We start from the raw sequence: 18536 nt of genomic DNA, 5'->3' as shown, positions 1-18536 counted from the left end.
TGAGTAGCACCTGTCATTGTACCATGAGGATAAAAATCAGTTTTCTCACCATTCAGTGATGAAGAGGGAAGGCACTTCTGAATGTGGCAGAGGTGGGGTCTTCTGAGAAACTGAGGCAGTTTGAAGACCCCAGTTCTTGTGATCAAGTCAGGAAGATTTCAAACATGTCTCTCAGAGTAACAGGAAGGAGTTTATTGAAGGGATAGGAAAAGGGAAAGGGGACAGTCAAGGCAGAGAGTGCCTCTCCCACATTCCAGTTTTATTGGGCTTCACAGAGAAGTATTCAGAGTCCTGCCCAGATCCACCACTTGACTTTTGACTGACAAAATGACATCAGATTTTCAAGAACTCACTGTAATGGCAACTGTAGGTCACCTTGGCCCCTGCTGACAGGTTCTAATGGAATTCTTAACCATAAATTCTTACAGATTTTATAATTAGGAGGGACTATTCTTGTCTCTTTGAGTTTCATAATCTGATCACAAAAGTCTCCTGGGTTCTTCCCATTGACATTATCTTGGTTTTGCATTTCTCCGGCAGTTAACAGGTAGTTTGCTGAGGATTGTGACCTATCCTGTCCATTTAGGCCAGGCAAGGCTGCAGGTAAATTGCTTCTTGGAAAAGAAAGCATGTGAGGGTCAGCACAGTGGAGTCATCTTACAGAATTATTCTGTGTTCCCATCATCCTCACGTGTCTGTTCCCTAACATGAGTAAAGAGGGCTGAGGAGATAGCTCAGTTGGTAAAGTGCTTGCCTTATAAGCACAAGGCCTTGGGTTCGATCCCCAGCACTGCAAAAAACAAAACACGAGTAAAGAAACTAAGCAATATATTAGTTTTATTATGTGGTTTAATCTTGATTTTTTTGACCATAGCACATAAAACCATCTTTTATATAAGTAGCTAGGTGATCAATAAGTGACTCACAGACTATCATGCCAACATGGTAAGTGACTCATGGAATATCATACCAATGTGGATTTTTTTTTTATTTTTTATTTTTTATTTTTTAGCAGTGCTGGGGATTGAACCCAGGGCCTGTGCTCTCGAGGCAAGCACTCTACCAACTGAGCTATCTCCCCAGGACCCAACATGGATTTTTTTAACCCAACTTTAGTAGCCCCTCAAAAGTCAGCATGTTTTTCCATGCACAGAGTTGAACTCAGCTATTCTGTGAAGAGTAATCATTTTAAGAAATGAGGCTTCAGAAACATGCCTAGAAGGCCCTATGATTATATTATGTCAACAACATGTTTGCATTCTTCTAAATGCCAAGATATTCTTTGGTAAGAAATTAGATCCTAAGGAATTTGAAACCAGGATTCCAGGACAATAGACAGTCACTTACCTGACTGTGGCAGTAACAGATTGCCCAGGTGCTTCTTCACTGCAGGGTGTGTACCAATTCCCTGGGCTTCTGAATAAAATATACCCTCTGTTACCATAGGTTAGGTATGGAGCCCAGGATTCTCTTGCCCGCGGAGCTCCCAAGCAATGCTGATGTTGCTGGTCTGTGTATCACACATCAAACAGCAAGGTGCTAAATGATACCAATAGTTTCCCATTTACTAGATTTCTAGGTCACAAAAGAGAGAAATTCAATTATGGACTCCAGTAGATTACCTGTTACACAATATGTCTTGGGTGACTTTGCTATCTTTGGACAGGTATGGGGTAAAAAGAAAATTCACAGAACAGGTCTTAGCCATATAGACATATTTAACGAGAGCTAGGCAATCATCTATGTATGTTTGGCAGTTTTAAAATTTCATTTATATAAGTAATGCTAATAAGAAGTACTATTTTAATAACTGAATTTTTCAAGCATAGTTCTGGAGAGGATTAATTTTGCACAGTTTCAAATTAGCTCATATATTTTGGGGGGGAACATGTATTTTGGAAGGAATTTCCTTTAGATTTTTCTTTATGATGGGTTTCCTGTTGTCAGCTTGTTTTTGTTGGAGCATCTTGTTATGGGCCTGTTATGATTTGGATATGAAGTGTCCGCCAAAAGCTCCCGTTAAGGCAGAAATATTCAGAGGTGAAATGATCGGATTATGTGGGATGTAACCTAATCAGTTCATCCTAGTTTGAATAGACTGACTGGGTGATAACTGTAGGCAAGTGGGCAGGACTCCAGGAGGTGGGTCACTGAAGTTGTGCTCTGGAAGGTTCATCTTCCTGTGGTCCCTTCCCCCTTCTTTCTCCCTGCTTTGTGGTTGTCGTGATTGAGGCAGCACTCCTCCAACACACCCTTCTACCATGATGTTTTGCCTTACCTTTTGCCAGAGCAATGGAGTCTTGTCATCTGTGGACTGAGGTCTCTGAAACCCTGAGCCCCAAATAACTTTTCTAAGTGGTTTTCTTGTTGGGTATTTTGGTCCTAGGGAGGCAAAAGCTGAAGGGCCCAAACTACATTAGTTTACCTTTACCTAGTTAAGTCAGTTCATTGTCTTCACGTATAAAATACATCCTGCTTCAGATCTGCTTACTTATTTATGTCACAGTGGGATTAATTAAGGCCACCTTAATTAATAATTAAGGCAATTAATTATTAATTAATAATTAATTTATAAGGCAATAAATGCTTACTTATTTTAAGGGAGACAACAAAAATTTCAAGAAATGTTAGATGATTTCTTCCTATTAATGAGGGACTGGCAGATGATAGCACATGGATCAATCAAACCTGCTATCTTTTTTGTTTTGTTTTGTTTTGTAAATAAAGATTTATTGAGATATAGACACAGCTTGTCATTGAGCTAGTGGATATGCCTGTTTTCAATCTACAAAGGGAGAGTTGGGTAGCTGTGATAGAAACCACATGACTTATGCAGCCTAAAATACTTGCTCTCTGATTTTTGCCAAAAATGTTTACCTCTCTTTGCTGTGCAACTAAAGTTTGTGTTCTTGAATTTTAAAAGTTATCAGGAGCTAGCATCATAGACTTCACTTGGTAAAATTAGAATTACACTGTAGAATGTTGCAAATTTTTACCTAGTTTAATTCTGGAAGATGCAGTGGCAACACAGCTTAAAAAACAGTATCATTTGTTAGAGGAGAATTTTTTTCTTCATTGTTTTTATGTGCAACCTAATTTTTCTTTTATTAACCATGACTATGAATGTGACTACTTGCATTTAAAGCAGATCCTTTATTCTTTCTACATAGGCAAGAAAATGGAGATTTTTTTCCATCTTCATATTAATGATTTGAAAAATTTTACCATAATTTTAAGAAAACCATTTTACAGGTTATTATTTTTTTCTATTTTTAATATAATCACTGCCATCTGTTGCTTGGTTTAGCCGTTCTTTTCTGCTCTTTGTACATGTTTGTATATGTCCATCTGATATTTAACATACACCAATGGAGGTAATATATAATAGGAACATGCAGGTATCTTTATAAAATATTTCTATTTACTTAACATACAAATGTACAGATTGAATTCATCTCAGTAGGCTCAAAAGCTTAGTACCTTTGACTGTGAGTACCTTTCATTATGTCTGCAAAACCCCAACTCAACATTACTTTTTTTTCCATAAGAATCAGTTTGGCATCACAAAACTGGGTCAATGATGTAGGATTATTAGTTTTTTCAGCTTTTAAAATCTGGAGGAAATTGGAGTCATGATAATTAGTTAAATGAAGAATGAAATTGTCTAAAGCACATTGCTCTGTCAATTTCCTTGCACATTGCAATATCAACGTGAATGTAAATGATGATATTCAAGTGAGAAAAAGCAAAATCTCATAGTGTCTGTAAATCATCACAGATTGACATAGTGAGATCTACTCTAATTATGTAGCTACTACAGTAGCATTGGGCTTTTGTTTCATAAAATGCAACACTCTGCTATCTACCTCTCCACTTAGTCTCACAAAGGCTTTAAGTACTCTTCCTCTTCAAGGAAGCCAGGGTTTCTATATGGATCCCAGGGAAACCAAGACAAAGTTATTTATAATTTTGGTAAAATAACTGAGAATCAGTAATTCTCCAAGAACAGAACCCTGGGAAATATGTGGAAAACAAACAAACAAACAAAAGACATTTTTCTTACTTTGTTGGCAGAGTATTGGGAGACAATTAGAGAATTTGTGGGATAAATCCAAAGCATGAGAAGTTACAAGACTCTGGTATTTGCTGCTTGCATCTAAATCTGTTAGGGTTGGTTGTGGTTGCATTGGGTGAAAACTCCCAAATTTTAGGGGTTAAAACAAGAGGGAAATTTATTCCTTTCTCTTCTGTGAGCCAGGTGTGGTGTCACAAGCCTGCAATCTCAGCAACTTGGGAGGATGAGGTAAGAGGATCTCAAGTCCAAGACCAGCCTGGTAATGACTCCTGTTCCAAAATAAAAAATAAATAAAAAGGGATGGAGATGTAACTCGGGGATAGAATGCCCCTGGGTTTACTCGTAGCACTGATAAATAAATAAACAAACAACTAAATAAATAAGCAAAATCTATGTGATCTGGGGTGGTGTCATGGCTGGGCCACCCAATAGCTTTTCATCTTTCTGCTCTTATAGTCTTTCTCCTTGTTTCTGTTCTCAGTGTCATCTCATGGTTAGCTTTAGCTATCAAGTGGGCATTCCAGGCAAGAGGATGGAAGAAGTGTCCATGGACAAAGCACATTGCTACTACAAATGGAGGAGGAGTCCTGCTCCTAATGGACCTGGAGAATGGAATCTGGATGGCGGCTATAAATCTTTAACACAGTTTCTTTGTAAAGTGACTTTTCTACACCTCTTTTGTATATTTTAAAGAATTAATCATTTTAGCTAATGATGCAGTCAGGGAGTTGGTTCTTTTTCCCTAAGGTAGGATATCAGTAGTGCAATGACAGAATGCTAATCTGGAGAGACATTCTAATCTAAAGCAAAGTCATGTCAATGTTTATTAAAATCCTGGCAAAAAACGTTAGTGGGTATTTATACATATTTTAAGGTGTAACTATAGTACTAATGGTGATTGAAATCTTTGCACCAGAAGAGAAGGTACAAAAATGTACTATTTAATTTCAAATTAGCTTGAAGAACGCAGAAAAGGCAAAAAAGTTTTTTAAAAAAGTGAATCCATTCTTAGTGTTCAAAAGCATGATCATGAAAAAGAAATCTTTAGGTTCTGTTACCTATAACCATAGATATCAGAGGACACCCAAAGTGTGGTGGTTTAATTTGAAGAGAGTTAAGGGTGTGCTGACGTTTATTTTTGTAGAAAAGGGAAGATACATATCTAGAAAATAAACTGACTCATGAAGATTGTTTTGATATTTGTGTGTCTCCATCTTTATGTCTGAGGGTTCAGAGACAGCAGGGAGGGAGACAGGGTGAGGAAACCTGATCAGTCCTGAGGCATGGTATCTGCAGTCGTTCCTCCCTAATACCTGCATTTTCTGAAATTCCAGCTTCTGCTGAGAGTTCCTCTCCTTAAACATTTTTGCATCTGAGCTTCCAAATTTTCTTTTCAAAATTGTATTTAAGGCAATCAGCCAAATTTCAATGAAAGCATTTGCTTTAAGTGAAGAGTAAAGTAGAGCTCTAATGAATATAAGGTCATTTTTCTTATTCAAGAAAGAAAGAAAAAAAAAAAAACACCCTTTTTGTAACTATAGCAGTTTGAGAGCTTTTGTTTTTTGTGTGAAAGAATTCAGGGAAATACATTATGCTATTAAGATAGGGTTCAAATATGAGCCTCCAGCAAGAAAGAGTATAGCTCTCTTCAAGGAGCTGGTGATAATTTTAAGTCATCTTCTTTTGAGGCTCTGCCTGTCTCCATGTGTCACTGGATAACAAACTTCACTGAGTCAGAACTTGGCCACTTCACATGATGCATTTTCTTGTTTATCATCTAAGATGTGTAAACCTTACCTCTTATATTAATGTGAAATGAAATGATAATTATGATGTTGATGACATTTATTTCTTGGCCTCCAAAGTCTACAAATGTGTTTCAAGTTCTTAGAATCATCCTGGGCAGGTGAACAAGTCATCAGAATGACATTCTTCTGTAGAGTTATTCATGGACTCTGGCTAAATGAATCTCTGCCTTCTTCAACACGTGGCTCCCAAGGTCACCCTGGAGATTATCTGCATCCCAGTCAGCCAGGCAGTGAGAGAGTGGGGAGCAGCACACACAGAGGGTTTTATGTGCCAAAGATAATTTGCTGTAACCCAGATGTATCTGGTTGTGGGTAGTTTTTATTTATGTATCTCCTTTATTTAAAAAAAAAAAAAAAAAAGATGAAGGAACCCAGTGCTTAGATGCAATCAAAACTCATTTATTCATGATGGAGAAGAGCCTTTCAATTCTAGAAGGTTAGAGAAAAAAAATGGATATGATTAAAGTTTACAGAATCAATGCGGGCAAAAAAGAAGTTGAATAAATCATAGACCATAGAAGAACTGAAAGTTATTTTAGTGCACATATAGGCAATAGAGTATAATTTTAGAATAATTATCAGTGTGTTAATTACTATTGATTAACACTAACTATGTGACAGTGACTTACATACATGATTTTATTTGATCTTTATAATCACTCTTCAAGCTAACTTAGTGTGGCGATTAATTCTTTAGCCTGGTGGGTCCAACTGCCTGGCTTTTACTCTGGTTCTTTCACTTACTAGCTGGAAAATTTGCTGCAACCAGTTAACACTTTTTTTAATCCATTTTTCTCAAGTATAAAATAAAGATAGATTACAGTAACCAAGTTCATAGCATTGTGATGAGGACTAATGAATTAAGAGAAAAATTCTTAGAACAGTGCCAAGTAAATAATAAGCTTTCATCATCATTATCACTATTTCCCCATTTACCTATATCAGTATATTGTACTCCAGAAGAAGTTAGAGACTTTCCCAAGGTCACACAGCTAGGTACTGATAGAACTAGCCTTAGAAGGTATATCTATTCAAATCAAAGCACCTGTCCTTCCAGGGTGGCAGGTCTTAAGTAAGTTTTGAACTGACACCACAATCTAGTTTCTAGGGGAATTAGGAATATTTACATTTTATCATGGTGAAAAAGCAGGGAGAAACTTATAAAGGACAACCATGATGGTTACGAATTTAGGCTTTAAATTCATACTTTCTAGATCTTAATCTCAGTTCCACCTTATATGACCTTCAGATTAATTCACTTCTCCAAGCCTCAGCTTTATAATCAGTAAAATAAGGAGTAACAATTTTATCCACCAGACTAGCTGAGAGTAACCCTAAGATTTAACCAATAAAGATACCTATTATTATACTTATCAGGAAGTCTAGAGATCCTGCAAAGAGTTAAGGATTGTAGAAAGGAATGAGGTTATTTGCATTTTTCTACTCAGCTGCGCTCTTTACTTAAGGAGAGAGGGAGAAGGAGAGGGAGACAGAGAGAAATGTGGAGAGACACCTTCGCCCCCACACACTAGTCAGATCTGGGTCCTACATGTACCTTCTAAACCAGTTAAAAACAAAGGGGAATGAAATTACTTTAATTGGTTTAGACTAATCATGTTCATTTCCTGGATAGAGGAAGGGGCCACTTTCCCTAAGCAATATTGAGTAAAAAAAATCAGGGTGTGCTTACAAGAAAAAATGGGTGGAGAGAGCTGATGAATAGTAAGGGTTACACTGTTGAATGTCTGAGAAGTGCTTAACTTAGTGCTCTGGCCTCTGGTGAGTGCTCAATAGAGGTTAACTTTGCCAACTCCCAGAGGCTGACATTCCCAAAGGCAATTCTGTGCTCTCATAAAACACAAACCTTCTTATTGTTTCAAAAAAAGAAAAACAGAACAAAGAGCTGAACTCCATGGATCATGAAGCTGACTCATACAATTTTGAATGGTCTTGTAGGTCCTTTTGCACGACAAAAATCCCCACACTTAAAAAACAAAACAGGCATATAAAAAACAAGCATATAAATAAACAAAATTTCCTACCTTGTATCCTTAACAAAAGGTGTGGAAAACTAGGGAGCTGAACCAAGCTACCTCAAGTGTCATTCCCACGTTGGTTGAAGGGATTTATTCTGTAGTCCTCCTGTATCAAGCTGCATCATTTTCATTATTTTGCTGGTAAAAAAACAAAAAAACAAAAACAAAAACTCCAGCAGCCCAAGTTTCTTTGAAACCGATCTCTATGCAGAATATTATAGCTCTACTCTCCTTTTTACATTCACATTCATAGCAACAGCTGGGAGGGATAAAGAATGCCTGATGAAATACTCAACCATCCATTCCCATGATAATGGTGCATAACAAATAACCCCCAATTCTGCTGCATTCAAAGAAGAACATTTATTATCATGCTCACGGGTCTGCAGGTTGGCTGGGTTCTGGCCCATCTGGGATGAATTCTACTGGGCTTGACTCCAAACTGCAAATTTGGGCTTTGGTCTACTGACACATGTGTCTCCTTGGATCAAAGGCTCCCTGAGACATGATTGGTTATCTCCTGTGAGTGATTAGAAACCTAAGAGGGCAAGCCCCACCTAAGAAGCATATTTCAAGCCTTTGCTCATGTCACACCTTCAAATATACCACTGGTCAAAGCAAGACACATTGTCCAACAACACTGGGGTGAACAGATACAGTCTGTCTTAGTGGAATCTAAATGTTCACAAGCAAAATGTATGCATACAGAGAGGGGGCACAGAACAGAGAACAGGGATGCAAGGAGCCTATTTACCTTCTAATTTTGCTTAGAGCTCATTTATGGTTCTCTAAATTCCTTTCAGTGGACCTTTCTTTGGTCTGTCTTGCCTTCCTAAGCCATTCTGATAGGTGAAAACTTTTTCCCCCAATAGTTTTTCCAGTGGACAACAAAGTAATTGAAGGGAAAAAATTAAGAAAAGCAAAAAAAAAAAAAAAAAAAAAAGGGAAAGAAACTGAGCAAAACAATCTGGTAGGATCAGTGGTAAGGATAATTGAGAAGGCATGGAGTCCTGGAAGCATGGTTTTGTCTCAATCTTTCAGGCGAAGGTAATCTATATGAGAACCTGACTGGTGCCTTCTGAGAGGTAACTAGCAGGTCAAGATCACTTGATAGAAGGACTACGGATGGCACATTCAGGTTATAGTCTAGGGATGCAGGATTCGAATGAAAGTCTTTAATGAAATTCTTGGTGGCAAGTGGATTCCAAGGGCAAGGTACCATAGGTCTTGTTCACCAGGTTGCCAATGGTGACTGAAATAGTGCCAAGCATGTAGGTGGTGATCAGAACATTTTTTGAATGCATTGCAATATTAAATAGCAAATTTCCCCCATCAGATTGTTGGTAATCTTTCGACTTGTCCTGTAGAGTTCCTGGAGGTAGAGGACAGTCTGTTTTTTCCTTTGTAAAATAAGATGTAACAACTATAAATTCAATCATTTTATGTATTCAGTTTTATGAGCTTTGACAAATTTAAACACACATATTATAGAATATTTCCATCACCCTCAAAAGTTCCCTGGTGTCCCTTCTCTGTCAGTCTTTGACAGATCTCTCTGTCACCATAGAATAGCTCTTCTATTCAAGAATCCCTACAAAGGAAATCATGTAGTATATAGTCTACTATGTCTGACTTCTTCTACTAAGCTTAAAGTTTAGAGGATTCACCCATGTCATTGCATGCTCCTTCCTTTTTATTGTGGAATAGTATTCCATTATTTGAACAAACCACATTTGTGTATCTATTCACTTGTTGATTGTCATTCTCAGCTTCCAGTTGGGGGTATTATGAAAAAAGTTATTAACTTTCTGTGCAAGTCTATTTTCATTTCTCTTGGGCAAAAACCTAGGAGTAAAATTTTTGGAGTGTATGATAAATAAATGTTTAACTTCACAAGAAACTGTTCTCCAAAGTGGCTTTACCATTTTATATTCCCTCCAGCAATGGATGAGTTCCAGTTGCTCCACAGTCCTCTCCAACGCTTGATATTATTAGTCTTTAAAGTCTTATCCATGATTTTCTCCTACCTTCCCCCAGTGAGACATGCTTGCTAAATGAGCGAAAACAAACATTCCTAGTCCTATGTACTTAAATGAGCAAGTCTCTATTAATAAAACACCTCTCTCTCTCTCTCTCTCTCTCTCTCTCTCTCTCTCTCTCTCTCTCTCTCTCTCTCTCTCTCTCTCTCTCTTTCTCCCTCCCCGCTCACAAACACACACACACACACACTTACACACACACTGACAGAATAGTATGAGGGGAACTCCTGTCTTCCTTGGGAAGAAAATCTTTGCTTTCCTAAAGTTGAACTTTTAAATCTCAAAAGTACAACTTAACTGTTTGCCAGACTTCAACTTCCTTAAGGAGCAGCAAGGTTTCTTCAAAGAACTTTCACTTCAAACCTATTAACTACTCTCTTATGTTAATAATAATTCTCTTTAAAAATGCTGGAGAGCTCAAGCCGGAACAGCAATCTTTGGGTTGCCTCTATCTTCCCTCCCAACACCTTCCCTTTTTCCCCCCAGTTAGGATCCAAAGATGCTCCCGCGTACCTACCCAAGTTCCCCAGAAAACCCTAAGAATCCCAATGTTCCTGGACACCCCTTGCACCCCTGCAACCAGGCACGGGCATGCTCAGAGGGCGTGAGGGAGGCGCAGGCGTTGGCTGCAGTGGGCCTTAGGAGCCGGGAGGTGCCGCTGCGTCCCCGCTTCCAGGCGCCTGACCCAGCGCGCAAAGTTGGGCTGGGAGCGCGGGTGGGGGGAAGGAAGGACCGAGCGAGCGAGGGTGGCGGAGAGGGGGGGCGGGAGGAGGAGAAGGAGGAGGGGAAGGAGCGGAGGGGGGCGCCGAGCGTGTGTCACTCGCTCTCTCCCTCTGTGTTTAGAGGATGTGCTGAATGGTGCGCTTTGAGGCGGTGGTGGAGGAGGAGCAGGATCCGGCGGTGGCTGGCAGCTTTAGCTGCCCGGCTCGGCTTCTCTTCGTCTTCCGAGGCTCGGCATCCACCGCGGGCTTCCGACCCCGCGTCCCGCTCGGGGCATGGCCGGGCACTGCGCCCCCGCGCGCCCCGCCTGCTAAACGGCGCCTGAGGGAGGTGCGGAGGCCAGGAGGCCAGGGGAGGCCGGCGGGGGAGCAGAGTCGAGCGCCTCCGGAGCAGAGAAAGGAGCCCGCGCCCCGTCCCTGCCGCGCTCGCCCGGGCCACCCGGAGCCCCGATGAGCCCAGATGGCTGGGGCTCAACCCGGAGTGCACGCCTTGCAACTCAAGCCCGTGTGCGTGTCCGACAGCCTCAAGAAGGGCACCAAATTCGTCAAGTGGGATGATGTAAGTATTGGGGCGGCCAGGCTCGGGGCGATGGCCCGGGCACCGGGCAGGGCGGGCTGCGTGGGGGTGGGGCGAGGGGCGCGTTATGCAATGGGCGCACTGGGAACGGGCAGGGGCAGCCTCGGGGCGCACAGGTTGTCATCTGCCAAGGTGGACCGCAAAGGGCAGGAGCTTTACGCGCGCTCATGTGTCCTCCAGGTTTAGAGTTGACATCCTTACTGGGTCTGGCAAGCGCCCTCTGAGGGTCTTGTCTGTGGATCAATGGAAAAGAAGAAAGCTTTGCCTGGTGACGGGTCCAGAGAGTTTAGAGTGTGGGGAGTGTGAAGTTGGGACCAGCTGGAACTCGCTGGGTACGGACCAGACGCGCCCCTCTCCTCCCGCAGGCACAACCCCATTACCTGTTTTGCCCCCTTTGAAGAAGGAATGGCCCCCAAGTCAGAAACTGTTTAGTGATTGCTACCCTCTTAGCGCTTTTCTGAGAGCCACGCGGCAGAGGACACAGCGGTCCAGCCGACAGGTGGTCGTTGATGCCAAACTTTAGCGCCTGGCTCCAGAGTAAGGGGCCCTGCAAAGGGCGGGAGAAGGACACATCTGGGAAGGGCTAGGGAGCAGAAGGGTGCCTTTAAGGGTTGAGGAAGGCTTAGTGGGCCTGCAGGTAGGTGGGGAGGGCTAATTTTTTAGAATTGATCTGGCTGGAGTCTTAAGTTTGAAGCAGACATATCAAGATGTTCCCCAAGAATTACAGGTATCTTTTACCAGCTTGGGTACAACCTACCCCAGTCCCGAGGTCTCCAGACTTCACATGCAGTCAGACCCCAGGACTTTAAATGACCTCTCTCCCCTTCACCCCAGCGGCTTTCAAAACATTTAAATGAACAAAACCAGCTGAAAACATGTGATTTTGGAGTTGCACATTATGGTATCAGTTTTTGTCCTGGGTGTCATTCAAAGGGTTTGATAAGAACAACCCACTGGAATAAACCCCAGCTGTCAGGATCTAAGGAAATTTAGGTCCAAATGACTAATACATCTCTTAATCAGAAGGAATTATAGGAGAATGAGGCGTTGTTCTTGCTGAAAAGATTTTCCACCTAGTAAATTATAGCCTCTTATCCTCCAGGGTATTTTTCTTTAATCTTCTTAAGCCAATTTCCAGTGTCTGAAAACAATTTAAATATTCCAGGTAGCGAATCCAATTACTTAGCTGAGTGCGTCTGTGTCTATATTTTGTCCAGTTGGAAGCGCAAACGGAACTTGCAGTATGAGCCACAGCTTCCTTGAAAGCTTGTGCCAATTATTAAATGCTATAGGCAAGGATGTAAATATGCATCTTTTTACCATGGATGTTGCACTTTTCTCTTTTCTGTCCCAATCTAATTGAACCGGATGTTTTTGTGAAAAGAATAGACTCTAAACAGTAAATTCAGACACAGGTTAAGTGCTTTGTGCCAAAGGGGAAATAAAAGAAAATGCAATTCTAGAAATAAAACAATCTTGCCTATCTTGTGATCCTTACATAGGGAAATAATGTGATGACAGATTTACTGAGAAAGAGAGAGAAAGGCAGAGGGTGAGGGGGGATATTTTCAAGAATAAAAATGGGAGTTTGGGCATAAGCTGTAGATTTCCTTACAGTGGTGATTTTAAGCTCTATTTTAAGTAATTCTCCAAAATTTCTTGTTTGGGAGAAATTAACCAATGCTGCTTTGAGAAGGAAGGTGTTCTATGAAAACACGTTTTGAAACCTTCAGGTGGATGATTTGTAATATGTGCATTTATGTAACAAATATTAATTGTTCTCTATTAGTGCCAGCTTTGGACTTCATTCTGGGGTGGTGAAGAGATTAAGAAAAACCTCTGCAATTAAGGGACCTTACATACTAGGTAGAAGAGACAAAAATGATCAAAAATAGGAGAAAGAGATTATGAGTGATGCATTGAGAATATTGGAGGGATCCCTTGTGAAACTCCACTGGAAGAAGAAAAATGTGAAAGGAAGCTCACCAAGCCTTGCAGCAGTGTTTCTGGGGAAACTCTATCAGAAGGAGGTAGATACTAAGGAGAGAGCCAGTAGAATTCCAGGTCTTTTTAAAGAGGAAACCCAGACGGCACCCAGGAGAAAAGTTATATGGACTGTGATAAACTATTTTGTAACAAATTTGATTCCCTTAATCTCCATGACCTGTGGACTAAAAGGGACCCAGACTTTCTAAAGATTGCCTTTATCCTCTTGAGGTGTCATCTACTCAACTCTCGGCATCAGAATCAAGCCAGTTTAGTCTATCTGGCTATTATTATTGTGTCTTCATGAGATTGTGCATTGAAGACAAAAGAGAACTAAATCTTGAGTCAAAGGCCTGGGTTTACCTCCTGGTACTCTTGTCAGTCTGCTGTGTGACTGTGTGACTTGGGAAACTCTGATGAACAGATAGCACAGTCTCCTTGGCCTGTGTCAATTTTGGCTGGTTTGTGAATTTAATTTTATCTCTGTATATATTGAAAAATTCACTTAATTGTTAAGTAAATGCTGAGATCAACAATCTTTCATTTACCTGATCCCACTTAAAAACTGAAGAATCCTTCTTTCTGTTCCATAAGAGGAAGGGTAAGCAAACTCATAAAACAGATTCTCAGTATCCCGCTACAAAGCATCACACATAAAAGGACATTTGAAAATGATGTGTTTGGGGCTACTTAGGATAATTAGAGATTATTTCTTATTCCTTAAGTGAAAGTATTATGAACATGGTCCTGACTACCATAACGAGTGGGAGAAGTCACCCAGAGGGTGCCATGCCATGCACAATTTGTTGGCTCCCTACCAAAGTCCTGGTGAGGCTGTGGTTGCTCTCAGGGTGAGAGTGAAAGGTTTCACACAGGCACTGACCAGTCACAACAGCAGGTGGCTAAGAGCAGGAGCCAGAGCCCTGTTGTACTAGGCAGGCATTGACCCTTTTGCTTCCTGATTGTGGCAAGGTCTGAGGACCCCAGGATTTTGGGGTAGATGGGTGGGGGATTTGGAATGTTTCAAAGTCTTAAAACTAGTAATGGTGTAGATGGTGTCAACATTGAGGCTAACAAAACCTGAACTTGGCAAGTAGATAAAGAATCGATCTATCATGACTTCCTGCTTCACTAATGATATTAAGGGAAGAAACTTTATATCCTTGCTTTAATTGTATGTTTTTTATATTATCAGGCTCTGGTGGTAGGAGGTGGGTATAAAAGACTGTGGGCTGTATGGGAGAGTGTTAATGAGATAGACAGTGTTAGGAGAGTTGCTTTCTCCAGCTCAGGCAGAGGCCTGGGAAAATGTGAGACTGGCCCCTTTCTCTTCTGGACCTTGGCTTTGCTTTGGATTGGATGGGATTTAGAAGAAAAGGGGAAGGACCCCAAACTGTACAAGGCCTGCCAACCTTGATTTGCCCCTGCTTTCCATGGCTGGGACCCTGTCTTTTTACCCCACACCCTGTAGAGGAAGGTTTTCATTTGTTTGTTCTTCTTACTCTTCTCCATTTTTACTTTCCAAATTCAGCTCTTGTTATGGGCACATTGCTTCATGCATCCCCACCTCCGTTTCCTCAGCCATAACATGTAGATTGCAATATTTCCCTCCTTCCCGAGCAATTGTTAAGGTTTAAGGAGCAAAAGCATGTATGTCACTTTGTGTATGGCCCAACACACAGGAAACCTTCAATAAAATGTTCTTTTAAAAGGCCATCATCCCCCAATAGTAAGAGAGACATGAATTTTTATCTAGGCGGTCAGTGTTAGATGCTTTTAATTTACACATGGGAAGATTCAGACGTTTCTTCCATTCCGTTTAATTTGTATTTTGATTTTATAGTTTATAATGTGTAGAAAATTAATGAGTTTTTTTTACCCCCTTTAAAAATTTCAGATGTGTCAGAGAAAATGAATCTACATCATTCAAAGCAGGACCCATTCTTTTTAAAGTTTAAACTTTAAACTTTCTAAAGTTTACAAATTATCTTGAAGTTTTATTTCTACTTAAATTATCTACTTGCATATCTCTCTCTCTGTATACATATGTACCCACACATACATACATAACCTATATATAGCCTTATATTCTATTTCCTGTTTCTCAAGTATAATCTAACATTCAAAAGTCATACTTGCTAGATTAAGTAGTTTGAGAAGAAGTCCGAAGAAGTTCAGAGGTTTGGATTTCCACCAATGCCCTGAGGGTTTGAAACAAGTAACCCCTTCCCCTAATTGAAAAAGAAAAAAATGAGGAAGGCAGCATTCTACTCAAAAGCTTAGTTAGAAATTTTACATTATATGATATCTGCTGTTCTGATTTCTAAAATGATGACAAGATGACACTGACTTGAGACTAAGAAGGGAGCAGAGGGGAAGGGTCCCTGAGGTTGGGATTATGCAGCATTCCCTTTGAGAAGGTTATGGGAAATAGGGAACAGACAGCCTACATTGCTAGTGGGCAGATGCAGATTGGGGTACCCACAGAGGCAGATTTTTGACTGGAAACTTAGCCGGTGCCTTCTAAAGAGCTACTTTAATAATATACTCACGTATGTCCATGTTCAAAGAGTTTTGGGAATTTCTTATTGACAGTCAGTAATTACTGTAATCTAAATGCAAGAATATAAGTTTCTCTGAGACAATAAAGGTGTGTTAAGCCTTTTATCAGAGTATAACATGTGTACAGCCAAAGGCACCAGCTGTGTGTCCAACCGGATCAGTTTTCACAAAGTGAGCACTCAGCGTCACCAACACAAGATCAAGAAACCAGAAGTCACCCAGTGCTCCTTTCCAGCCCCTTCCCGCCTCCCGGGTTCACCTTTATCCCAACACCTAACTCTAACTAACATCTGTTTTGCCTGTTTTTAATCTAATAGGCCTGTTTTTATGTTGAATGAAAACTAAACCAAAGCTCTTCAGTCTAAAGCATTTTTATTCTTGCTAAATTAACCCTCTGGAACAGTAACAACAGAAGTGACTTGTTTTTGGATTAGATGGACCTTGATTAGGTCCTTCTTATCTGTGCTAAGGTGAAGTGTGGGAGGTACAGCAGGTGAAGTAAATGCCCCAATGGAGGAAATGGTTAAGCAAAGCTCTAGTGATTTAGCAAGGAATTGTTATGCCTGCAGGCTGTTACTGGCATGGTACAGCAGATTCACAGATTTGTACAGTGCCACTGCCTGAATATTCTTTTCTCCCATAGTTTTCTCTCTCTCTCTCTCTCTCTATCTGCTGTTGTTTTTTTGGTGAAGATTTAACCCAGGGCCTTGTTCATGTTAAACAAATAAGCACATGCTCTACTCTTGAGCTACACCCCCAGCCCTTTTTATAAAAATTCAGTTTAAATACTTACTATTTTTATATTTTAAAAATTGAAGTGAAATTCACCTAACACAAAATTAATCATCTTAATGTAAAAATAGAATTCAATAATGGCATCTTCTGCACTTACACTGTTGTACTAACAACAATCCCCATCCAGCTCCAAAACACCTGATGGAGACCTTTGCCTACCTATGATACATTAAGGTAATTTGCTTTGGCTATTAGCATATCTTGAATGCTTCCCTTGCAATTTTAGCCTATCAATAAATAGCTTCAAATTATATTTACCTGCAGGGATATTTAAATGGAACAGGAACATTTTGCTTTTTTTATGGTGAACTTGGTAACCTGTGGTTAAATGCTTCCTTATCAGAATTGTTTCCTGTTATCATGAGCAATAAGTACCAGCAGAAATGGAATGGGATTGATTGTGAATTGTTAACTAACGCTGTGGGTCTCCACTTAAATAACAAATCCTTGGTAACTGAAAACGTTAGTTTTCCTGTTACCTGACCTTCTGTTAGGTTTGTGCAGCCTTTCAGATCCAATCATAAATTCCATATGCTCAGACAGATCTCACAGTCTATTCCACCTAATCCTTTCTCCGTCTATTCCATGTCTGATCTCCTAATCAGACCCATGTGCCCCTCTGTCTCAGTAGGCGAGGAACTAGAGATGTATTTCTGGGTTATTTACTCATATGATCCTTAAAAAAGCCATCAATTTTTGTAGAAATCTAACTGAAATAGGATATAGAGGATGCTTAGGCTCTTTAAGAGTCTTGCTATTTTCCCTCTGATCTCTTTTAAGATCTAAATTTGATTTTCTTTTTGCCATGTGTTAATTTTATTTAATAAATTTTTAATTTAATTTGTATTCTGAAAAAAACGTTTAGGTATAGATGTTAACTGATATTGACAAAGTCTATATATTTATCAAGAAACTAAATTATTATATATTCAGATGTACACTATCATATAAAATGAGAAAAAAAATAGGTATTTGGTACAAGACAGAATTAAAAACATCCTGCATCTGTTTTTCATTTTGAGGGCTTTCTTAGTTTAGTGTTTTGTTTCCTTTTATTGCACTGAAGTTTTATAAGGAAGTTTGTGGAAGAAGGGATTAGTTAGCAAAGGAAGCGTTTTCACCTGAATAAATCATGGTCTCTGTCTATACACAGCAATAATACCTAGAAGATTAAGATATTATTATGTCATTAAAAATCAAATTTTCTTTGGACCTTGTCTATGAAATATATATTAGAATGTTAGTTTTGATTCATTTCTTTAAAGAGGCCATATGAACTGGAAGTGTTGGCACATACCTGCAATTCTAATCACTTGGGAAGCTGAAGCAAGAGGATCACAGGTTTGAGGTCAGACTCAGCAACTTAGTGAGGCCCTCAACAACTTAGCAATACTTTGTCACAAAACAAAAAAATAAAAAGGACTGGGGGCCTGGTGCTGTAGCTCGGTGGCAGAGTGCTTAGCTATGACATGTGAGGAACTGGGTTCCATCCTTAGCACTACGTAAAAATAAACAAAATCAAGGCATATTGTCCATCTACAACTACAAAAATATTTTTGAAAAAAGACAGGATATGTTCAGATTTGATTCCCATTACCAAAGAAAAGAAAAAAGAAAAAAAAAAAAGTCACATGAGTTTAAAAGGGAGTTGGAAACCCACAGAATAAGTCCACAATTGGTTGTGATGTGTTGAATGTGATTGAGTCTTTGCATCCATTCCTACATCTTCTTAGAACTATTTATAAAAACAACCCTGAACATCTAAAGCTCCATTTACCAGAATCCCTTAAGGCTAATATTCAAACTGCAAATTAAATCCTACCAAATGGATGCTTGGGCATGGAATTTGGAGGGCAGAGGGATGTGAAAGAGGCCACTCTCCTCCATCTTTTGTGTTGTTTCTGCAGATATGTGAGATACTGAAGAACTAGTGTCTTCT

At 39.9% G+C, this 18536-nt stretch overlaps 1 protein-coding gene across 3 annotated transcripts in view; it reads left to right on the top strand.

Annotated features, from left to right (window-relative positions):
- Nucleotides 1-10799: 10799 nt before the first annotated feature.
- Nucleotides 10800-18536, top strand: part of PLCB1 (phospholipase C beta 1) — a 722251-nt gene continuing 714514 nt past the window's right edge. The window contains exon 1 of one of the 3 annotated variants that reach the window (XM_079129397.1): nucleotides 10800-11236. In XM_079129397.1, coding sequence (XP_078985523.1) covers nucleotides 11138-11236 — 99 coding nt within the window. In that variant the 5' untranslated portion in view covers nucleotides 10800-11137. The remainder of the gene's footprint in view (nucleotides 11237-18536) is intronic. The other 2 variants (XM_079129399.1, XM_079129398.1) reach the window with 2 other exon arrangements.

The sequence above is a fragment of the Sciurus vulgaris genome (assembly GCF_902686455.1).
Source record: "Sciurus vulgaris genome assembly, chromosome: 2".
Lineage (NCBI taxonomy): Eukaryota > Metazoa > Chordata > Mammalia > Rodentia > Sciuridae > Sciurus > Sciurus vulgaris.
Note: the sequence above shows the minus strand (reverse complement) of the source record. Positions and strands in the feature narration are given on the sequence as shown.